Raw genomic sequence first — 25,787 nt, forward strand, 5'->3', positions numbered from 1 at the left:
TGTCCTGGGCCTTCTTTTCTACATATTTATTTGTTTTTATTCACACATAATTAAGTAGTAAGTAGTAAATAATAGTCATTAAAAAAAGTAACAATATAGTATAAAGTCTTGATTACATAAAATATTGAAACTGATGCTCTAATCATATTATTTCAGATAGTTTGTACTAGAATGAACACAAACATGATAATCAATAATCATAAGATAAGAAATGACATTGACCTTAATTTCAGTTGCTGTAATATTTGTGATTAAGAAGTACATTGATAATGAAAAAACTATTTTCAAAATGAATAATAGATTACTTTGGAATGCAGATAACAATAACAATAATGTAAATGAAGCATAGATTATATTCCTTTTGTTGTTGTTGTTGTTGTTGAGATCATGAATCGATCAAGATTAGACCATTATTGAAACACTTGGAATCATTAGATGGCCGTTTCGTTCTAGTAAGGGCCTCATAAGGAAAACAAGACTCATGAATCTTGACGGCTTCTGTCATGTTACTTAAATTGGCTTTTTAGGGCATTTTTGTTAGGATAATCGGGAAAATATACCAATAATTATCATGTTAAGTCTAATGGTGTCCTTGGACTTTAAATGGACACTCCCTATTGGTCAATATTTATTTCACTTGTTAAATATTGTACAAATGTTGTTTTCTATTTTATGGTACGATGTGGTCTGTTTGGTTGGTATATAAACAGAGTATGTCTGAAATATAGTGATTCATATCTCAGAGGCTGAAACTTGTATTCTGGACTGAACTGGCTGGGCTAGACAGCGAAGCAGGGCCAGTCGGGACTCTAGGTCGTTCGTACGTGTTTTTCGTGTCATTGATGCGATCGATAATTTGCTGCGCATCTAATCTGCAATCCATAAGCCACAACAATTTTATTGACAGGCAAAGGATTAAGTCGCTGAATTACAAAAATGAACATTTTAGTTAACTTGTATTAACCCCATTCAGCTATTGAATTATGTCTGCTCACCATAATTTTGATATTTAATCCATTATGCAAAATTGTATGTGAGTGTGATTGAGCGTGTCTGCACATCAATCTTCAATCTATTCTCCCATTTACTGTAACACAGAGACAATCAATAATTTATCTACAACCAATTGACACGCATAAATATATATATATATATATATATATATATATATATATATATATATATATATATATATATATATATATATATATATATATATATATATATGGATTTTAATGCTCACACACACACACGTTCCCTGTGTGCTTGCTTTCTGCACACTTACGGATTTTACTAATCTTTAACAACAAACTGTCTCTAAAACTGGAGTTCGGGCTTTTGAATAATCTCGGGTAAATCCATAATTCTGCTCGGAGATTTAGCTCGCTTTAAATAGTCAATTAACGGGATACTTTTATTGGAGTCAGGTATAGAGGAAATCGACCTCAACAAACTTCTACGTACAGATTTGATCAGTGAGTTTTCGGAAACATTGTCGTTACTACAATGTATGTTTTAGTGTCGATTGCCATGTTAAACCTAAATAGTTTATTCTAGCTTGCGGACAGGCCAATCTATTCATTCTTCTTGAGTTACACTTTGACCTTGCTAAATATTCGCTTATCAACCTCGACTATTTTTATATGAGCGTATATGTGTGCACTTTTTATCTTACTCATCACATGCCTGTAACTTATTTTTTATCTGACTATAAGTATTGTTTAACATTTGATTAAACTGAGTTGGCTCACAGGTCTTCTTCCGTTTCTCTAGTCTGTCTGGACAAATGATTGTATGAAATACACGTATTTGAAATTCATTCTCGTATTTGACTCATTTAATTCAGTTATTCACCAACGCGATTTAATTAGATGATTATATACAAGGATTGGCATGATGTAAATTTCGATTATAATCAACATACGGTCTAATTGGAGTCAGATTCAGGGCCACAAAATCGTCCTTACTCCAAAATTTAGGAAAACCTTTGTTTAGCTTCTCAGATGTTGGAGACATCTGTATTCAACCTTATGGTAATGTTCAACTTAAATCTCCATCCAGACTTTACTCATGCATCGTTTTAATAATTAGAACTGTACCGTAGTGAAAGGTGTGTTGTAAAATGTCAGAAAATTTTTATTGTATAGAGGATAGAGTAAGCTTAATCTGAATACAACAGCATTGGTCATTTGATATTTCGTTGAACATGCCCACTGTATGTCTCAAGATTAAGATCTATCCACTTCAAGGGACTTGAATGAACATTATTGCAAATAAGTCCTCATATTAGGTAGCACATCTCAGTTCCCGACAGATATTCAGCTTTTTATGAGGAAACTATTACATTGGTTACATTCTGAAAAATAAAAGTGGAGGTTTTTGATCTTCTACATTTGTATCATTTTAGATTGTTGGCATTTGAAGCATGATGCCCTAGGTTCAAGTCCCAGCGTGAACAACAACACTGGAATGCAGGTGCATTCAGATGGCCATAGCAAAGTAGGGTGAGATGCAAATCCTAGGTTACATTACTAGTCACAATATTGATAAAATATGGATATATAATTATTATCAGCCGAATCCCAATACCTAATAACTAAGATGTATATCATTTTACTGATGATATTCAGTGTGTATTAAATTCTCATACAAAATGTCTATTTATTTTCACATTTCGTGGAAAACACAAGCTATTAAGTCCAAATTCAAATGCCCACATTTTTCACTTTGTTCGATTTGTAATATGACGTATGATACAATCTGAAAGCTATTTTTAAAACTACATTACAATTATATCTAATAAATTCAATAAAATTCCAAATCCTTCTAGTAATCTTCTATGTTTCCAAAAAACGTATTTTCTACCTCTCAATATTTACTTGTAACTTATCTTGTCTATAAATTCGGGTTTTTTTCATATACAGTTTCGTTCAGTCAGATGTTGAAGACATGGAAACAAAAGGTGAATAAACACATTAAATGAAATAAATACCTTATTGATTGATTCATTAACATGTGACGTGAACAAAGTTTACACAAAGACATATACATTCAGATTACTTCAAATTGCCGCCAATATTTCTATGGAAAAAAATATTGAGTATCAGCTGTCTTCAATGTTTAAATCGTTTTGTTTGTTAAACATTTGAATTATTGAAGTGAGGACCAGCTACTACTTAAAATGATATTTTCAGTAGTAAATGACGCTTTATTTTTTGTGGTATTTTACAACCTAAAAAAATCTCATTTCATATAAAATAAAAGTCAAATTATCATAGCTACTCGGTTAATTCGACAAAACATAGTGGGATGAATGATTAAACCGAAATAATAATTGCTCAGAGAACCAGTGTCATAATCCTAACCGAATTGATTATTAACAAAACAAAAGAAGAAATTATAATTGAGTTTTTTCAACACTTTGAATTATTTGTAGGAAATGAAGTGGATTTGATTGGATTTTTAAGGTCCAACTGATCCTGTGTTCTCAATCTAAGGCTGAAGAAATGATTTAGACGAACTGAATATTGATAATTCAATAGCAGTTTTAGCTTTTCACTGTTGGTCAAAGATGGGAAGTAAGATATTTAAAAATTAGAGAGTTATTCTTACTATGGGAGAGAACAAACCAGGTTCCAAATGAAGAGGAGATTAGGAAAAGATACTGGGAGTGGATAAGACATGCATTGTGGAAATCACCAAACTGCAGTATGTGGCAAGCACTAACTTGGGAATCTGAAGGGAACGAAAAGAGGAAGATCAAAGAACACACTGAGTTGATAATTGGGAGCAGACATGAAAGGGATGAATAGCAACTAGAAAGAAGTGGAAAAGATTGTCCAAGACAAAGTTCGATGGAGAATAGTGGTGAGCTGGCTATGCTCCTCTATGAGAGAAAACAGGCGTAAGTAATATCATTTAATGTTCATAAATTACAAGGCAAGTGAATATTAATATGTTAATCAACTGTTTCAAAATATCCTAATCATGCACATAGTGAGATTTGAAAATTATAGTGAGCCATGACTTTTTATTTTGCTTAAATATTCACAAGTTATGTATCTGAAACTAGGTACTTATTACTACTCATAGAGTCGTTTGCCTTACCGATTCGAGTTCTGTGTGGCTTATAGATCGCGTACACGGATGCATAACGAAATTTGGCAGACCTGCTGCTATCGGGGTAGGCAGGCAAATAATAACCACAATTTGGCTATGATTTTCAAACAATATACTTGGTGGAAGTGTCTTATATGTGTATTTTCAAACAGATCTCTATGTGGTTTTCTAGTTGAGTAGAGGATATGTAAGGATAGGAAAAATAAGTAAATTTCCCTGTGACTCGAGAAAACCAATGGCATATTAGAAGATGAGCTTATTGCAATAGCAAAATGATAATGGTGTGGAATATATTACTAAAGAAGCTTTTAAATACCTCATTAGTTAACATGCTCAGTTTTTTTGAAAACTGTATGGATTTAAGACGTCATAACACAGTATTACTTTGACTTCATTCTGAATGTGTTGATCACTTTACCTCTATTGCTATTTTCATGAATTGTGATGAGATACTTGGTTACGACATTTATACTTCAGTACACATTGTATATAATCAATGGCATCTTCAAAGCGTCGATAAACTTGAAAATATACTTCACATTGATCCTCCCTGAGGTACGGCTTTGAATGATGATCATTGTAAAATGTTAGAAAATTGTTACCAAATATTTAGTTTCGGATCTCTTCGAAGTACTGTATGGGTGGGATAACTAGGAAAATAATATAGAGAATGAGCGGAGATGATGGAGACTAGCAGTGGAATCCATTTTTCGTATTGGTTGTTTGAATCTTCTCATTGATGCAAGATTCATGACATAAATGAATGAACTAAATGAATTAAACTTCACCTCGTTGCGCTAGCTAGTGGCTTTCTGGTCTCAGTAGCTAAGTGGGAAATGCGACAGAGTTTCAGGTGAACGGTACATAGTTCGCATCCTGGAGTGAACATCAACTCTCAAAGCAGGTATATCCAACTGGCGAGTCCCAAAATAGGACGGAGAATGCGTCCTGGATCCCACTGTCAGTCATCATTATCTCCTCTTATAATGCTTGTAACTTAAGGCAATGTCGAAACAATCACCACAAGATGAACATATGCCAATAAGAGACTGATCAATTGAAGCCCTAAACATCGAAGGGAAGACTCTAACAACCAATAAACAAATGAATATTGTGACTTTAAGTACTTCAAGATGATAGAGATCTTAGTTTAGTGATCCTTAGTGATATGAATCCGAATCAAACAGCAGAATTACGAATATAGTTATTCTGTATATTTTTTCTCCACTTCAACTAGAACGAAAAGTTTTTCGGGCTGGTAGATTCTTTCTACGCTAACTATCTAGTGCACTCACCAGGCTTTCTGTAAATTACAATTTATAAAAGTGCTAATTGTTGCAATACTAAAGAGAGGCCACCACAGTATTCGGTAGTTAATCTCCTTGTCTGTCCTTTTTGGAAACCAGAGATAATTAAATTGGAATTCATTAAACACATTATAAGATGGAGTAATGTGAAAGGTTTAAGAGTAGTCAAAAACACAGAGAAATGCCAAATAACCACTGTGACTATTTTGCAGCATCTACTTAGAGTCGTCACAAGTGAAAATGGGAATTTGTTACCACACTAAACATTAACTGCGAATACTTCTTTCATGTAACCAAACTTATGTTACTGAATGGAGTGGTAATTTTTATAACCAACAGATTGATCATCGTGTTTATTAAAATTCTATGTTTCCATCATTTACATTTTAATCTTTTTAATGGAGATAGTTATTCGCATATAATACACACTTATCCAAATTACCTCTTGTAGACATCTCTTAGAGTACACTTTTCAAGTAAAGATTAGATTCAAATCAAATTAACGTTAGCATGACTGGCGATAAATCGATGGTCAAATTAATCATCATAACTTCTAAATTTTATCTCTTGGTAATAATCTGAAACGTGGCAGATCAATAAATTCAGAGTACAAAACAGTTTCAAATATTATTAAACTTAAGTAAATTAATAAACTCAATAAAAAAACATTGGCTACCTGGCTGTATTTTGCGTGGTTGCATGATGCTACTTAAATGTTTTAAGTACTAAAACACAGTATAAATCATTATATGTGAAAATTATATTTGAAATATTCTCAGCGATTGGAATATAACTAATTCCAACGTTTCGTCCAGCTAACTTGTCTGGACTTCTTCAGGGTAATAATCAAAATCAAAATTATCAAAGACATATATAGCTTTTAACAATCAGGATTATATTGTGTTAAAACCAATCATATTTGGATGTTGATTTTTTGTAAAATAGGATAAAATGAGTCAGTTAACTACAAATCATGTGAAGAATTCAACTACATAGAAATAATTAACTGAGTTCTAATCTTGACGAATATTCGTATAAATTATTTTCCAATCGAATTAAATTATCAAAGAAAATACATAACTGGTACAATCACAGGATTTTTAACATACGATGCTTAAAACAAAATGTCTTTCCAAAATCTCTGATGGTCAAATCTCCGGACAATTCTATTCGGTCAATCAAAGCGGCGATATCAGCCACTAGAACATTTATTAGAGAACGTATACACAAGGCCACTATGAATTTGGAGGCACTACGTTCAAGGGTTTGCAATATCGATGACATATTGTCAGTTATCGCACCGAACGAAATTAGATCATATATAATTGAATTTTTCAAACGTAGAGAACAATTTTATTATCAATCATCAAAACAACGACAAATTAGGAAGTTTGAAAAACTATTGAAACATTCATCAAACACCAAAGTTCAACAGACGGAAAATAGGTCTAACACACATGATATCAATAAAATAATTGTTAATTTATCGGATAGACCTCTCAACCCACATGAAATATCATTACTTAAAAAGGGTCTCAACTTCAATATAAATAGACATAAATTAACACCTTTCAATGTTATACCAACAGTAGAACCAGCTCTGAATATACTCCCGAATGATACAGCCAATGAACTGAGGAATAAAATAATGAACACATTATTACATCAGAAACCTCACAACCCTAACATAAATAAAAATGAATATTACGCACTAAAACAGCTGAGAGAGGACAAAACGATCATAATAACGAGAGCAGATAAAGGTAATACTACAGTTATTATGAATAAAACAGAGTATGAGAAGAAAGCCAAGGAACATCTACAAGAGGGTTCATATAAAAAAATCAAAGAAGCAAAAAGTAGAACAACTCTTAACAAACTCAAGGCAGAAACTAGCAAACTCTTACAATCATTAAAAGTTAAGCTAGGATCGTCCTTATGGTTTATGTTATATCCAAAGAGTTGTAACCCATGCAGATTTTATGGACTACCAAAGATCCACAAGAATAATACTCCACTAAGACCAGTGGTAGACTATACAAACTCACCGACTTACAATCTAGCTAAATATTTAGCTAAGATTCTCAAACCATATGAAAAGCGGATTAATCATGGAATTAAAAACTCTATGGAATTCAAGAACTTAATTGATACCATCGATATAGAAGAAGACGAAATAATGGCAAGTTTTGATGTATCTTCCTTATTCACTAATGTACCTATCAGTCGAGCAATGGATGTTATCAATGATTGTTTAGAATCTGATTTAGATTTGGATTTACGATGCCCATTAGATCCATCAGAGGTTATAAAATGCTTAGAATTATGTTTAAGATCTACCTTATTCATATTTCGGGGTCAACTTTACAGACAGAAAGAGGGTATAGCAATGGGCTCACCAGTTTCTCCGATTGTAGCGAATTTATTCATGCATTCCTTAGAAACTAGTGCAATCGCAAAGAGTTTATGTCCACCAAAGTTATGGTTAAGGTATGTAGACGATATTTTTATTATCAATAAACGGGATGGTATGGAAGAACTATTTAACAATGCAAACAGCATTTCTGAAAACATTAAACTAACTAAGGAATTAGAATCAGTTGACCACAAACTAGCATTTCTAGATTGTTTGGTTGAACGTCGACACAATAATAAGAAGTTAAAAATAAATGTTTACAGAAAATCAACACATTCTGAGAGATACTTGAATTTTAATTCAGCCCATTCACAGAGCACGAAAATTAATGTAGTGAAAAATCTAATGAACAGAAGTACTAAGATTATTACAGACAAGGAAGACCAAAGAACCGAATTAAATAAAGTATTATCTACTCTTAGGGATAACAACTACCCAAAAAGGTTTTTAAAGAAGATTATTAAAAATGAAAGAAAACCTAAACTAGAAATTATACGAAAAGAATGGAAGTACACCGTAGTCATACCTTACCGTAGTGAAACATCAGAAGAAATCAAACGGATTCTAAACAAACATGATATAAGAGTATTTTAGAGAGAATAACATATTAAGATCGACATTAGTGAAAGTTAAGGACAAATTAGCAAAGGAAGAACAACAGAACATTGTGTATGAGATTCACTGTCATGACTGTAATGCTACCTATGTTGGAGAAACATCCAGGCAATTAAATGTAAGATTGAAGGAACACAAACAATGCTTGAAAAATGTTCCAAAATCCTCTGTAGATTTAAAGAAACTTGAAAATAAGTCAGCGATAGCGTTACATGCGTTAGAAACAGGACACAAGATTAATTTCGAAGGGACCAAAATACTTCAGAAAGGTTTTAACACCCATAAAGAAAGATTGACAGCAGAAGCTCTGCATATATGGGCGAACAAGAACAGCCTGAACCGAAAAGATGGTATTCAACTGGCAACTACATGGCAAATTTCGTTTGACAAGTAAATTTGGAACCTATCTCTTGTTTAAACCTGTTTTTAATATCACATGCATCGTTATTATTTTTGGAATGAATTCAATGAGTTTTTGAAACAATACAATTTATGTTTTGACATGTACATCGATGTTTCATTATCAAAAAAATATTTCCGCCTTGAACTTGAACTTTATTTATTTATTTATTCCTTCATATCAATCTCTTACACATACATACATACATACACACTCACACACATACGATTTGTTACTCAGTTAAGTATTTCCATGTAGTTGAATTCATCACATGATTTGTAGTTAACTGACTCATTTTATCCTATTTTACAAAAAATCAACATCCAAATATGATTGGTTTTAACACAATATAATCCTGATTGTTAAAAGCTATATATGTCTTTGATAATTTTGATTTTGATTATTACCCTGAAGAAGTCCAGACAAGTTAGCTGGACGAAACGTTGGAATTAGTTATATTCCAATCGCTGAGAATATTTCAAATATAATTTTCACATATAATGACTTCTCTATACTCGGCGCTCAATTACTGTCAAACCATTCGTTCTAATCTTGACGAATATTCGTATACAGTATAAATCAGTTTGTCGTGGTAGTTGAATTTATGTTTACATTACCAGGACACAGAAAATTTAGGTTATTTTTGTTGTGTAAAGGATTACTTGAATAATATTATACTGGATTTATCCCTGGACTTGTTTATATTCTTTATTACAGGATAGTACACAAAACATTAACTCGGAAGTTTTGAGTTTTGAAATATAAACGATAACTACATATCAAGTAATTGGATGATATTCACCTTATAGGGTATGAGTTCAGATCTAGCATATAGATTTGTGACAGATAGGTACTATCACAGTATGATCATTGTTGGATTTAGTATTGGCTGACATCGTCTTGGCGAATATTCAGAGCAATAGTCTAGCAAAAACTAAACAAAATTTAAACACTTATAGCAGATATAACGACGACACTTTTATTAATTGTGACAAAGGTTATCACTTTGATATTTTAGTAAATATTTTTAATGATTGAAAATCACTCATCCCATTTACCTTATAGAAAGAAGTAATTTCCAAGGTTTTTCTTAAGTGTTCTACTAACAGAGAGAGAGAGAAGCTAGAACTAGGTAGAACTAAATTCGTAGAAAATCCACCTGGAAAAGTTATCTTACACATTATCATACTATTCTATCATGATTACTATATTAATGCCTTCAGTTCATTCTTATTCTTGTCTATAATGGAGTTCATTGACCTAATTAGATAAAAATATATCGTAATCATCTATTTTACCATAGTATTCCGGACTCTGACCGTGTCTTATGTTTACGAGTTACTTTTATAAATCATATAGCAATATATGTTACACTGCAGTGAACGAGAGCACAGGCGAGGACAACCAAATGCATTTAAATACATTACAGGATATCTTGGTAAAATCTTAGAACCATAAAGTAAATACTTCATTTGCAATATATCCATCACGTGTCTCAGACCTTGCTGTTCCTTCATTTCCATGCCAATTACTCCCTGTTCTAGTTCTCTTCTCTTCGATTTCCCCAACCTGCTGCCAGGCATTTCACTTTCGATTGGTGATGCATACTACTTATATCTGTCGACATGAATGGCACATACCACAACACATTATTTATAAGCTGTACTTTATGAGTTCCATTTACAGTATGCATTTAAATTAATATACAAAATTTTTCCACTGAAGTAATTATTTTATATAAATATGATTGTATGACCTTTTTTAGGTGAAGCTTTCGAAAATAAAGCTCATCTCTGAAATATTCATTTTAATTTCTTAGTGGAGATTATGAAGTTGGTGTTATTTTATTGCACAATTTTTTCGCTCCTATGGCGACCAGTTATTCTTCATGTCTTATAATGGATCTACAAATAAATTCATTGAATGCTTGTATTGTTCGACATTTTTTTTCTGAACAAGTTGTATTCCAAAAATTTGTTAACTGAATGTAAAGTGACATTTACATTCTCATTATATATTAATGAATATAGAAGTTCACATTTATTCATGGTGATGGTAAGTAAACTAATGAATTAATAGAAAAAAATCAACTTAAGAACGAATGACAACATTTGGAAAATACAGTACAGAGTACTGGACAGGTGATCCGTCTAAGAATGGGACTAATTAGGAGTGTGTGCCTATAACTCCTTGTGACACTAGGACAGTTGTTAAATTTCTTAAGGCTATCTAAAAAAACCTGAAGGCGTTGGTTTCCTCCCGTGGGAGCGTTTTGGTTACGTACCCTTGACAAATACAGTACCACAGCAAAATAGCTAACCAGTGTTTAAAGGTTTTCGACGGCACCTTAAATAATACCAAACTCTATCTAATACCACCTACAAATGTTAATGGTTGATTAAATTCGGAATTAGTTTTATATGCAACTGAGAATAATATAACTAACTGCAACAAATTTATCTAATTCTACAGAAGTTACTGTTATAGATACAGAAACGTACTTGCATTTTTAAGCGTGCATCGTAATAATTAAAGTTTATTCAATTTCATCATCTATTATCTATCAACTCAAATGAACTAAAGTAATATAATGTCAATAAGCAGTTTATTGAGTTATTTTAAGGAGGGTTTGATAGCGGCTTGGAGTGGGAATCAAGATACACCTCATTCTGTTTGGGACTCGTCAGCTGAATTTATCTGCTCCCCTGTTGATGTTCATACCAGGACTTGGAAACAGTGCCTTTCACTTCAAGAACTCAAAGCGTTATTCACTTAACTTCTGAGTCAAGATGGCGACCGGATATAGGACGAAACTCGCATCCTAGATTCCACCTCTAGTCACCATCCAACTACGCTTAAAATGCTTTTAACTCAATGGTTACATCGAAGCAACTTGCTAGGGATTGACATATCCCATGAAGAATTAGTCAGTTGCAGTTCTTAATATCAATAACGGAAAGATTCAAGCAACTATTCAAAATGAACTTTTTGAGTTGTTTTCCATAAGACAAGCTCCTCTTTATCTTTACACATAAACTACCACTTTACTGGTTAAATACATGTGCAAACTTGCTTTGTAAAGAGATAATATGGTGTGGGCTAATTACATTCACACAAGTAGTATATAACGATTGTCAGGAATAGAATGTATTTCAGTAGACGATCGAGAAAGAAAGAACGGAAACGGAAAGCGATTGGTATAAAAATGCACGAACATCGAGTCACCTAGACTGGTGGCCACATTGCAACATGATCGATAGCATTCGATCTGCACTAATAGGGACTAGACAAGCATGAGATTGATCACCACCCAGTGATCAATCAATTGTGATTACATCTCAGTCCTACAGGAGGTTAGTCACGGCTCGGATAGCTCAGTGGTAACGTCTCTGACTGTGAAGCTGGGTGACACGAGATCGAATCCGCCAGGGAGCACCAGTTCCCTCAAGATTACAGGTACACCTTGCTGACGAGTGCCAAGTAGCACGAAACCCGGGTCCAGGGTTTCCTGTTGACTACCTCCAACCACCATCTAATCTCAATACATAGTGCCCGCAGTGTCGAGTCACCTAGACTGGTGGCCACATTGCAACATGATCGATAGCATTCGATCTGCACTAATAGGGACTAGACAAGCATGAGATTGATCACCACCCAGTGATCAATCAATTGTGATAATTGATTGATATTTTGCAGATTAACTATTTACTGTATGATTCTCAGATTTATTGAGATACTCTGTAATTTTGTGCGCAATTACATTCGGATGTCCCCTTACGTGTTCATATTCACTACAATAACATTAACTCACAAATAATAAACTAATAGTTTAACCATGCACATATTAATTAGCCAGTCTTAACTACTGATATTCCTAAGTATTAAACATTAATTCCAATACAATCGATTGATTAAATAATATCTAACTATGAATTTAATTGAATTTTAAATGTTTTACATTATGATATCACTAATCAAATTGTAAAGTTTCAATCGATCTTTATTAATAATTAATTAAGTTTTTCTCTTTTTTTTCTCTCTCTTAATAACCTAAAATTACCTAATTATATCATTTATTGATATTAAATACAAATCAATAATTAAAAACAGTAATAATAATAATAATAATAATAATAATAGTAAACAGTAGAGTTTCCAATTTCTTTCTTTTATTTTTCTTATTATTATCAATCAGCTGAAAGTACAATCTCTATATATTTGTTTGTTTTGAAAATCAATAATTGAATTCAATAATCATATGACATTATATGTATATTTCCTTCTCTCATTGGTTTATTAAAGTCTCATAATGCATATGATTAACTGATTATACAATCATAGCAACAACAATAACAACAACAATAAAAAGTACAATAAAACAGAATAAATTATCAAGTATAAATTTTATAAATAGAGTTTAATTGTATTTTAATTGTATTTCATTCATTCATTCATTCATTATAATATAATGTCAAAGGATAGAACAATAGCTATACCTGTTCATCGAGATACTAGAACATTTGAACAATATAGAAAAGATTTTTTAAAAGATGTAGAAAATTTTCCAAATTATAATAATAGTATTTTACCATATCATGATAATTGGTTTAATGAGGTGGATGATTGGATTAAATCATCTTGGAAAAGATGGGATGATGAAATGAAACGTATTAGAAATGGAATGTTTCAATTAATGGTAATGTAAATGCTTTTTTTGTAAAATAAAATTATTATGAAATTTCTTTTTGGATCAATTTCCAATTGGGAAATTGATAGATTGAATGTGAAATAGTAGACTTAGGCAAGATATCCACTTGTCTTACAAAGGGATTGTATACTCCATAGTAGTTCACTTTATATCAATTTTTGATTTTGAAATTTCACCTTTAGAGCTAAAAGACAAAATCTTTTTGAAAAAATTTAGGAGGAAAATTTCATTCAATAAATAATGATAAATAAAAAGAAATAATACCACTAAGTTATATAATGTGTTCACTATTGACTAATTTCGACAGGTAATTCCGGTTCTAACGAGAAGCTGTGAGCAATGGAGTTCAATCATGTTAGGTGTGATACAAAACCTGCCAATGATATTGAAAGATATTTGAACCATGTCATTGAGTGACTGAGGTTAGAATGTGAGCCAGTGAGTGTCAACTTAGTGGTATAAAGGTTAAGTGTTTCTCACTAGATCTGAACGTTCTGAGTTCGATCCTCGATAAAGTCGCTCATGGGCACTGCTTAAAAGTCCCTTTCTAAGGTGAAACAACTGTCCACTGCTTTCTAGTTCACATTGGTTTTTTGATTCAAGTTATTTCGTGATATAAACTGTAAAACTCAGAAATCCACATACAATCCTTATAATAATTATTGAATTAAATAAGCTGAAAATACATATTTACATGAATATTAATTAGTTTATATAGATTCTGTAATCCGTGGTAATGTTACAAACTCTGGAACATGATGATGTGGGTTCGAACCTTTGCAGATACGCCTTCATGACGCGTACTAATCAAGATCAAATCTAAATTCATCATATATGCTAACTTCAAAAAACAGAGTGTATAACAATACAAAATCCTTTACCTTGCTGGCTACTAATGAAATGTGGTCCATAAAATTCAAACACTTATAGAGAATGGGTAACTACGCAATGACTAATTAGTGTAAATCTTACATACCATGATAATGGTTTCAGGTCAAAGCGAAGTTGAAGCAGACTAGATAACAAATAACTGACGCCCTATTTGATACATTAACAAGCCAATCATCCAGTATCATTCTTCACAATAAGTCAAAATGTTCTGGTTTGTATAGAATAATCAATTACATTTTCTCTTTCATGATAGGTGAAAATGTTCAATTATACCTTCATTTACTGATGGATGTGCTTGTCTACTTACAAAAGCTTTTTTCTAACTTTTTTTATAATTATAGCCTTTGGATAATTTTGGTTTAAATAAATGGGATTTATTCGACAATTCATTTGATCCAAATAATTTAATAAGACAAATGGAACAACGTATTCAAAACATTCGTCGAGAAATGGGTATAACTGATGCACCATTTACTGGGTCATTAAATGATTTCTTAAAAGATGCATATGAAGTTGGTAAAGATGGAAAGGTGTGAGTGACTGATTCTATAATAATAATATTGTGTTTTTCTTTTTAATAGATGCATTTCAAGGTTAGATTTAATGTCAAAGGTTTTTCACCAGAGGATATTAATGTAAGCACCACAGATAATCGTGTGATTGTCAGCGCTAAAAAAGTGACTGAAACTGATACATCAAAGAGTTCACGTCAATTCTGCCGTATGATTGACTTACCACAATCAATCGAACAAACAAAATTAGAATGTAATTTAACAAATGTAAGTAATGTTTTTTTCACATAAATTTATTAATCAGTTATTCATTAGTAGTTTTTATTAATATATGTAAGGGTACGTGACTTTCCGTTGTTGGTATTCGGAATAGAAATTTGGTCCTTTTTTTAAAGATGTATGGTCTCTTTAAGCCAATACTTTAATATTGCTTGTATTCAAAATTTAGTTGCATTTTGGAGGATGACTAAAAATAAGTCCAGGATCTTTGTTTTACCTTAATTCATCCTTAGCGTCTTAAGCGGTGGGCACTGGGCTCGATTTAATATGAAGATCAATACTAAGATGGAAGTAGGTTGAAGTTGACAAGTCTCTGTTTATAAAGAAAAAACAAAGGTCATCAATGTGGGGTTGTGGAGCTTGTTAAGCTTTTGATTGAGATCATGAATTACCATGTGCTCACTAGTGACTAGCTTCATGAGGGAATTCTCGGAGTTCTAGTGAGAAGCCGTGACCAGTGGAGTCCAATCTGTGCAGGCAGAAACAGGCATCTACCTCAAACAATGGAAACTGACCAGGCAGTTTCGTGGATTGATTGAAGTTAGACATTAACACCTTTGTATGCGGGCTCAGTGGTCTACAGGCCAATCTTTCGCGCTCCAGACCGAAGGTCCTGGGTTCGAATCCCGGGATTGTGGGTCCGCACTGCTAGGACGAAACAGCTGTCCAGTTCTTCCAAGTTTTCAATGGTGATCTAACATTCATTGCTTCATGATCCAAATAAAAAACTTTTTTGGATCATACTACCTATAATCCAAAGTAGAATCATAAGTAGTTTTGTTGATATTATTTTAAATTAATTACTGTTCTTTATTTGTTAATAATAAGAAAGTCAATTATTACTGTTATCATACTTAATTTTCATATTAACCGCTTTTAAACGTAGATGATATGAAGTAGACTAGATTTATGTTTATATGATAAATAAGTCTCGACATAGATTAAACTTATTTCATAATGCGCATAATGTCTCACAATTATCTTTATCATTGTTGCACATTCAAATAAATTACACTTAAGTCTGTTTCATTTTCATTTCTAGGATGGAGTCTTAATATTAGAAGCTCCAGTAAAACCAAATAGTCATAAATCAGTGACATTTAATAATCAACGTCAAATTGCTATTCGACCTACACATACTGGAAATGTAACACCATCTAAAGATCTAGTTGTGAAAGGTAACCTACACTAGTTTATTCATTAACAGAAATGCTGAAAAATACTTGTTATTCAGTACCTTAAAAAAACACTGATTCTAAATTCCTCTTTTTTAAATTTTAACAGGTACTAATGGCTTAACCATTATTGATGAAGGTTTCAAAGGCAAACGACTCCATATTGAAATACCAATTGACCCAATGTATAAATCTGAAGACTTATGCGTTCGTGTTGATTCCAATCGTGTAGTGGTATCTGGTCGATGTTCAAAAAGTGACAGTCGTTGGACAAAAAATACACCATGTGCTGAATTTTCACATTCTTATGATACCCCACATAGAGTTGATCCATTGTCTGTAACTTCACAAATGGTGGGTAACACATTGGTCGTTGAAGCTCCATTACTGAAATCCTATTAATATTTCACAGATGACGTATAGAATGTGAAAGTCAATATGAAATCTTAACACTTTTTCAAAAACACAGAAATGTTTATAGTTCACAAAGTTACACTTACCATTATACACACTTTTTTATTGTTGTAACTGTTTAAATGAGTTCTTGTTTATTTGAAATATTGAACTATAATCATTTTATTATAATTTTTTATGGAGACAACTGTGAGTAACAACAAACAAATAGATTATTATTTTGTGAGTTTGATGCTTTTATATGGTTACAAATTTAATGGATCTTTTTTCTACTAAATCAACATATCTATTCATACTCGACATTCATGTACTATAAAAAAACACTTTTTAATCCATTTTAGTCAGTAAGAGGAACATACAAAAGAAAAATAATGTATTGCTAACATTTAATTATGTTTGAATGTTATAACGGTTGGTTTTACACGTTTACACATATGGGACGTTAATTTACCTTAGACGAATATCTACACTAGATTCCCTCCCAGTGTCTATTCTACAGGACTTCAACACAATTCAGATCAAGAATACATGATTCGCCTGACCACAACGTGAATATATTTCCACACCAAAATCCCAACACAGTCCAACAATAATGAACAATCAATAATTATTATTATAAGGATAGGGGAATATATAACTCATCTGACACCTGTCAGACTATCTACATGTCTGACTACGCAGACAACCAATCATTATCATTCTCGCTCATACATCACTGAATAACTTTGTCAGTAATAGTCATTATATGTGAAAATTATATTTGAATTATTCTCAGCGATTGGAATTTAACTAATTCCAACGTTTCGTCCAGCTAACTTGTCTGGACTTCTTCAGGGTAATAATCAAAATCAAAATTATCAAAGACATATATAGCTTTTAACAATCAGGATTATACTGTGTTAAACCAATCATATTTGGATGTTGATTTTTTGTAAAATAGGATAAAATGAGTCAGTTAACTACAAATCATGTGATGAATTCAACTACATGGAAATACTTAACTGAGTAACAAATCGTATGTGTGTGAGTGTGTATGTATGTATGTATGTGTAAGAGATTGATATGAAGGAATAAATAAATAAATAAAGTTCAAGTTCAAGGCGGAAATATTTTTTTGATAATGAAACATCGATGTACATGTCAAAACATAAATTGTATTGTTTCAAAAACTCATTGAATTCATTCCAAAAATAATAACGATGCATGTGATATTAAAAACAGGTTTAAACAAGAGATAGGTTCCAAATTTACTTGTCAAACGAAATTTGCCATGTAGTTGCCAGTTGAATACCATCTTTTCGGTTCAGGCTGTTCTTGTTCGCCCATATATGCAGAGCTTCTGCTGTCAATCTTTCTTTATGGGTGTTAAAACCTTTCTGAAGTATTTTGGTCCCTTCGAAATTAATCTTGTGTCCTGTTTCTAACGCATGTAACGCTATCGCTGACTTATTTTCAAGTTTCTTTAAATCTACAGAGGATTTTGGAACATTTTTCAAGCATTGTTTGTGTTCCTTCAATCTTACATTTAATTGCCTGGATGTTTCTCCAACATAGGTAGCATTACAGTCATGACAGTGAATCTCATACACAATGTTCTGTTGTTCTTCCTTTGCTAATTTGTCCTTAACTTTCACCAATGTCGATCTTAATGTGTTATTTGCTCTAAAATACACTCTTGACATGCACATCGATCTTTCATTATCAAGTTTTCATCCTTGAACTTGAACTTTATTTATTCCTTCATATCAATCTCTCACACATACATACATACATACACACTCACACACATACGATTTGTTACTCAGTTAAGTATTTCCATGTAGTTGAATTCATCACATGATTTGTAGTTAACTGACTCATTTTATCCTATTTTACAAAAAATCAACATCCAAATATGATTGGTTTAACACAGTATAATCCTGATTGTTAAAAGCTATATATGTCTTTGATAATTTTGATTCTGATTATTACCCTGAAGAAGTCCAGACAAGTTAGCTGGACGAAACGTTGGAATTAGTTAAATTCCAATCGCTGAGAATAATTCAAATATAATTTTCACATATAATGACTTCTCTATACTCGGCGCTCAATTACTGTCAAACCATTCGTTCTAATCTTGACGAATATTCGTATAAATTTGTCAGTAATATATTTTCTTATTACATTCAGACTGAACAGTGATCACTTACAGAAGCTTCAGAGTTCAAGTTCATTGAAGTAATCAGCACTTCCATCAAATAAATTAGTTCCTAAGTTTTTCGAAAATTGGACATTATAAATACTAAAACTATTAGAATGGTGAAATATTCTTCGAATAAAACTTTTCATGTTAAGAGATTCATCGAATAGAAAATAAAGATTCAAAATAGTTTAATCCAGAACAACAGCTAAATTAAATAACTGAAGCAATGAATACATGACAACCTATGGTAACAAAAAAATCTGTTGAAAATAAGCATATCAGATGATTGAAATTATAGGTTATTTGCAAAATTCTATGCAAGTTGCAAATACAGTAAGAAGTATAGTGTCTTTAACTAGAAAAACTAAAATAATATATTTCAAGTACGGTTATGATGTACTAGGTAAGGAAAAAGAATCTTAATTACCTACAGTTATTACCAAATACAATTAGTAGATTAAATTAATTATTAACTGAACAGAAGGAATTCTATCATAATTTCTTGATCAGTTACATTTCGAGATCATATATACCTGTCCAACTATCCGTTTCAAGTCATTATCTATTTATATAGAATTTATCTGAACTTAACAATATTTATTTAGAACGAATGTAAACTACGTTTAATATAGAATGTAAATGTACTTTACATATCAAAAGAGAGAAAATGTCATAATCAGCTTTAAAGTGAAATTAGTGACATTGAAACTATTAAATTCTCAAATATTGATCATTTTGATAGATAATCATTATTTGAGTTACTTGAAATAATATTGTCACTACACAATCTAATTAAGATTTTATTGAGCCATAGGTAATGTAATCTTACTGTACCTCTTATTATGAATATAAATTTCCACTTATCCATTTGGTTGACATTTCTAATGAATAAGATTTTCCTTAAACTTTAATTTATTTGAAAACTAGCACAAGCAACATTTGTCTTTCTTCCTTATCTTAAGGATAACTTATTAATCGAATAGTTGTATTTAAAGAGTTGTTCAGACGTATAGTTGATTATTCAACCAAAGAAGCAACCTAGTGTTTCATATTACTGTTTCAAATTGTCTGTAACTATCAGATTACACAGGAAACTATTAGGTTGTGTTAACAGAAGTTAAGTTAGCAAGTAACAGTTACTTGTACTTAAAATAAAACTTAATATCAAATAGTACAATAGTTTTGAATTCATACAATCGGATACCTCAATATCGTTACGAAAATAAACAGCCTGAAATATAACACTTAGAAATTGTTACATGTAAAAGTATCATTCCTGTTAAAAGTGATCGTTTGAATGAATTATGTGCAATAACATGGATGATAATCCATTTTTACAAAAAAGTGACATCCTAAGTTTTCCGGTAGAAAGTTCTCGTAGGATCTAGTTTTTCTTGTACAGACAGTCGGACCAGAATCTTAATGAACCTATTAGTTAAGACAAGAAAAATTTGATTGTCAGTACTAATTGGTAAATTTTCTAAATGTACTATCATTGTATTAAAAACACAAACAGGAAATAAAATCATTTATAAAAGAACAGTCAGCAGCGTACTTGGAAGCAGTTGAAAATGTAACACAAATAATTTATGAGTAGTAACAATATTATTATGAAAATATTACAATGTTCATTGTCTAGTAATAGATTAAAGACTCCATAAGTCAATGTTGGGCTGGGGCTATTAAAGTACTACTCAATTCCTAACATGAATACTTTTAAGCTTAATTCACAGTACTTATTCTTTTAAAATCATCACATTCCTATACAGCAACAATTGTTTCTTCTAATAAATCTAGGTCCTGTATATCCAGATCTATCTCTTTAATTCGATTCTTTAAACGTGCAGTTCTCATTTATCCATCATGGCTTTAATGAAAAAGTTAAGTCGTAGCTTTTGATTACGGGTTTATCTGGGAAACTGGGTCTCCAGGCCAAAACCTACTTAGTATGTTAAATTATTAAGATCCAATTTGAAGCGTCAGTAAAATCTGTTATATCTAAAATATAATACCTAGTTTTTATCCTTCCTTTTATGGTCTGTCGTATACCAAAGTCTCCTTTACTTTTACGTTTTCCTTTGACAGTCTTTTATAAGCCACCAGAAACAAATGTATTTTTCACAATCATCTATTGTTTTACAAGTGGTCAATTTCTTTTTATTCCCTCTGCCTCAAGTATAGATATCTGTGACAATCAGTCAGTTACTACTGTTCAAAATAATAAACATCATAAAATTCCTCTAACTGACATTATGATATATTCACACATTCGTAGCTCGATAACTTAGTCTATTAGGGTTGAAATGCCATTCACGACCGCCTTCGGAAATGGATATAACCTAACTTGTTCTGATATTAAACGCTGATAGTCAGACCTTCGTTAACAATAACTATTCTGAAAACGTGAGCCTTTGTTGATAACAATCTGCTTTGGGTGTTTGCTTCTTACAATGAACATTGATAACGTACACACCAACAAAGTATTGTATAACATATAAGTCATTTGAAAATAGATCACTGTGATTTAAACAGAGTTAAGTATAGAGCCATAAGGCTTTTTGATAACCTTCCCCTTTTAATATATATGTTCAAAATAATGTGTCTTAACACAGCTCACTGGGAGTGGCACGTGAACTTCTAACCTTCACTCCAACAGTGGTGTCATACTAAACTTGAAGATGATGCGTAACAAATAAATAACATACGTGTGAAGGTTATATTATAATGTCCATCATTTAGCAATCAACTCTGGAGGAGCCGCACAAAATTCAGATTGAGTTAGAGAGGTTGGGGTTTAAAATACAGCCTTACTAGTCAACAGTGTCAATGACAATACAAAGTTAACGTTCAAAAGTTTCTACAAGTCGAGAAATATCAGTTTTATGTTCACTCAGATAGTGAATTTTGGAAAACTTTGACTGAATAAATTCAGTCGTAACATGTGTGTTATGAAGCAGCATAACGGCTCTTAATGTTAGACCTCAACAAAATATTATCCATTTGTAGTCATTTTTTAAAAAAGAGAAAGGTTTTAGGACCCGAAAAGGATATAACTTCATAAAACAGTCATATTTGCTTATGGTAGACTCACAAATTAAGATATTTGTAAGTTTGTAATTATCAAGTATTAGTTGACGCTCAGTTAGATTTATTCAAAATGTAACGATTAACTAAATTAAATTAAACCCAAAAAGATCACTTCACTCGGACATAGTTTTGATCTGTTTTTTGATATCAAATAAGTCTTCATCTGTTTCATTTCCCTTCTTTTTTTACTTAACCTTACCAGTTTTATTCAGTTGTAACACTCTGTTAGTTCCAAATGGGTGACATCATTAGTATTATCTCAAACTGATAATTAAAATAAGTCAGTAGATCATTAGTTTCCTAAACATTGTCAGTAAGCTGAAAAATATCTCAATACACAACCTCTTAAAGACAACTACTAGTCATCCAACTTTGTGAAATAACGTAAAAGTTGACAACCGATTAGTGATAAAAGTAAACATGGTAATATAATATCAGCTGGAGAAATATTAGAAATTAATGACTACTAAGAGTAGCGTTTTCTTTCTTATTTAGATTTCTATGTCAGCACTCAATCCATATATCACAAGGAGTCGAATCGAAGATATCCAACCCTGGCAGTAAGAACAAAACCAATAAGTTACCAAGTTGAAATTCACTGGTTCACATTTTAATACCTCATCGATTTACAGTATAAAGTGTATTTTTTTGTATCGGATTTGATTGATAGGATATTTAGTTCCTGTTTAACTTTATTAAATCCTTAGTCTCGATGCTTCTAACCAATCGCGATACTATTATTATTATTATTATTATTATCACAATGGGTTTTATGGAGATTTTTAGAAATTTCACTGGTTGAAATTATGAGTCAATTGAAGCTAGACGACCATGGAAGACCTGGAAGCACTGGACGGCCGTTTCATCCTAGTATGAGACTCCTCAGTTGTGCGCACCCATCATCCCGCACCCTGCGAGATTCGAACCCAGGACCTGTCAGTCTCGCGCCAGGCGCTTAACGAACTAGATCACTGAGCCGGCATCTAACGGTGTTAATGTCTAACTTCAGTCAATCCAAGTCTGTTGTGAGATAGGAACTCACTGAAGACAATGGTGTACGGTGGCGCAACTTCGTATTATTATTATTATCATTATTGTCATTACAAAGTGTTTTTTACAGGGATTTCACCAGTTGAAGATCCATTAGCAACTAGATTTATTTGTTAAATATTTAATTTAATGAAAATATTACATAATTTGATACAATGTTATTTTCCTTTCTACATTGGCTTAACTATATGTTAATTTTATTACTATAACTTATCAAAATAATAATCAAGTTCTTATATATTTCCTTTTTTTACCATTGTAAATATATACAATCACTTATTACTATTGTTCAATTAATCAAAATAATTAATATACAGAACAGATTCTTATTCATTACTCATTCATTAACCATTCCATTTCACTTCACTCAACGTTAGATTGTACACAAACTTATAAAAGTACAGATATTGTTGCCTTATAACTTAACTAATGCAAATATAACACGTGATTAGTATATTTAATGTTTTCCAATAACATATATATATATATATATATATAGTTATGATCTGATTAGAATAAATTCTTGAAGATTCATGCAAATTTACTATATTTTCATAATGAAATAACTTGACGATACATGTGATCATGTTGTTATGGTTTACGTGGATTTTTTATACTTCAAAAAAAAATTTATTCAAATTCTTCAATTTAAAGAAGAGTAGCCCACACTGATTTCTAAGTTACTATAGATTTATTTTCCAAAAAAAATTTCAATCGATCATTCTATGTTGTGTGTCACTTTCTTTACTAAACTAGAATGGATAAATGTTGAAGTCAAATAGATTTTTATTGTAGAATTCATAAATCGATCTAAGCTAGGCCACTATTGAAGACCTGAATGGCCGTCTCGTTTCAATGCGAAACGACTCAGCAATGCACATCCACGATTCCGTGAGTGGGACTCGAACCCAGGATCTTCAGCCTCGTGCGCGAACGTTTAACCTCTAGACCACTGAGTCGGTATCCAATGTCTAACTTTGATCGATCCATGATCTTGCCCAAACCTTCACCCATTGTCTGAGATAGATACCTGTCTCTACCCGACACAGATTGGACTCCAATGATCATAGCCACTACTACAACAATTTTCACAAACTCACATTCTGAAAATAGAATTTAATTGAGAATGAATGAAACTTAAGAAAAACCATGTATCATACAAAAGCAAGTGTTTATTATAGGCAGAAAAAATTTTTGATTTTTCATTGAAACTATCCTGAAGAATCAGGCAGTTATAAAATGGAATTTCATCCATTCCATAAATGTGACGGATTAATTTTTTCCCTGGAAATAATTATCAACAAGAAGTAATGTTAACGAAAGAATCATTTAAAAGAAACTGGTGGTGATGCAATAATTTTAGTTTAAATTGTGTTTTATTGACGACTCATGCTTACAATTCTTGCATGAAGGTTGCATCCATAAATTTTAGGAGTTAGTTAATGACTCATTAATTAAGTGATTCCTTGCTAGTGATAAAATTTTAAGGTCCTGGATGTCTACAACTAAAAGAATCTGAAATTAAAGACAGTATAATTGTTAATTTTAACCTAGTTTTCAATAATCCTTCAACTGATATAATTTCATGTTGACATATTGCTTGCTTGCTTACTTACGCTTGTTACCCCTTTTAGAGAAGTATGGGCAGCCCACCACCATTCTACATCTAACTAAGTCCTGGACAATCCTTTCCACTTGTTTCTAGTTGCTATTCATCGTTTTCCTATCTGCTCACAATTCTTGACGTAGTGTGTTCTTTGTTCTCCGGGTTCCAGATTCGCACAGTAGAACTGTCTTGACATCTCTATGAATCATTAAAACTTTGGTGTTGGCTGAAACTTGTTTTGAATTCCACATGTTCTTCAACTGTATAACATCTGACCTTGCTTTCCCAGTCCTTGCATTCACGTCTGATTCGGATCCACCTTGTTCATCGAAGATGCTGACCAGGTACGTAAAACTTTTCACATATTTTACAGTTTCGCCATCAAGTGTGGTTAGGTTGGTGTTCTCAGTGTTGTACTTCATTATCTTGCTTTTACCCTTGTGTATATTGAGACCTACTGATGTGGAGGCAGCTACTACAGTGTATGTCTCGACCTGCATTTGCTGATGTGTATGGGATAGAGGAGCTATGTGATCTGTGACGTATAAATCATCTAGTTGCATCCGTGCTACACATTGTTTTCCGTGCTTCCATTCAGATGTCGAAGTTTCCATAATCCAATCAATTATCAGAAGAAAGAGAAAGGATGAGAGTAAGCAGCCTTATCTGACGTCGATCATCACTTGGAATGGGTCTGTCAGCTGTCCTCCTCTATCTGTAACCCTTCTAGGGTTATTGCCGATCGCAAACCCGAGTAAATGAGGAGAATTGTGCATGGGGTGAGCAACCCCATCTTATAGAAAACAACCTTGCTAAAAACGCTAACCAGAATAAACATGTTGGAATATACTCTTGAATATTATGCCGTCTTAACAAAACCAATTGAGTAACTTTTTGTTTTCTTCCATCGCCCGTTACTTTTACTTCCTAAAAGCATTATTTACTGTTAACTTCTAGAATGTGAATTGAGATACTGATTATCTTATCAATGATAATTTTTCGTTTTACACTTGTATAAGAGTCTAG

The 25,787-nt window shown here is 32.1% G+C and overlaps 1 protein-coding gene across 2 annotated transcripts; it reads left to right on the forward strand.

Annotated features, from left to right (window-relative positions):
• The first annotated feature begins 1,226 nt into the window (after positions 1–1,226).
• On the forward strand, positions 1,227–19,566 carry HSP-25_7 (Heat shock protein). Of its 2 annotated transcripts, XM_051209471.1 has the most exons (5): positions 13,053–13,553; positions 14,798–14,986; positions 15,038–15,235; positions 16,290–16,425; positions 16,532–19,566. In XM_051209471.1, the coding sequence occupies exons 1-5, from the start codon at positions 13,326–13,328 to the stop codon at positions 16,822–16,824; spliced, it is 1,044 nt and encodes a 347-aa protein (XP_051074929.1). In that variant the 5' UTR covers positions 13,053–13,325; the 3' UTR covers positions 16,825–19,566. The 2 variants fall into 2 exon arrangements, with proteins under 2 accessions (XP_051074928.1, XP_051074929.1); XM_051209470.1 differs by lacking the exons at positions 13,053–13,553; positions 14,798–14,986; positions 15,038–15,235; positions 16,290–16,425 and adding exons at positions 1,227–1,352; positions 1,383–1,475; positions 2,925–8,959 and having other exon boundaries at positions 18,517–19,566.
• Positions 19,567–25,787: the final 6,221 nt, after the last annotated feature.

This window comes from Schistosoma haematobium, chromosome 1 (assembly GCF_000699445.3).
Source record: "Schistosoma haematobium chromosome 1, whole genome shotgun sequence".
Classification (NCBI taxonomy): domain Eukaryota; kingdom Metazoa; phylum Platyhelminthes; class Trematoda; order Strigeidida; family Schistosomatidae; genus Schistosoma; species Schistosoma haematobium.

Excerpts from the sequence above, each read along its gene's own strand:
- HSP-25_7 (XM_051209470.1), top strand. The coding sequence starts at position 6,571 with ATGGTCAAATCTCCGGACAATTCTATTCGGTCAATCAAAGCGGCGATA.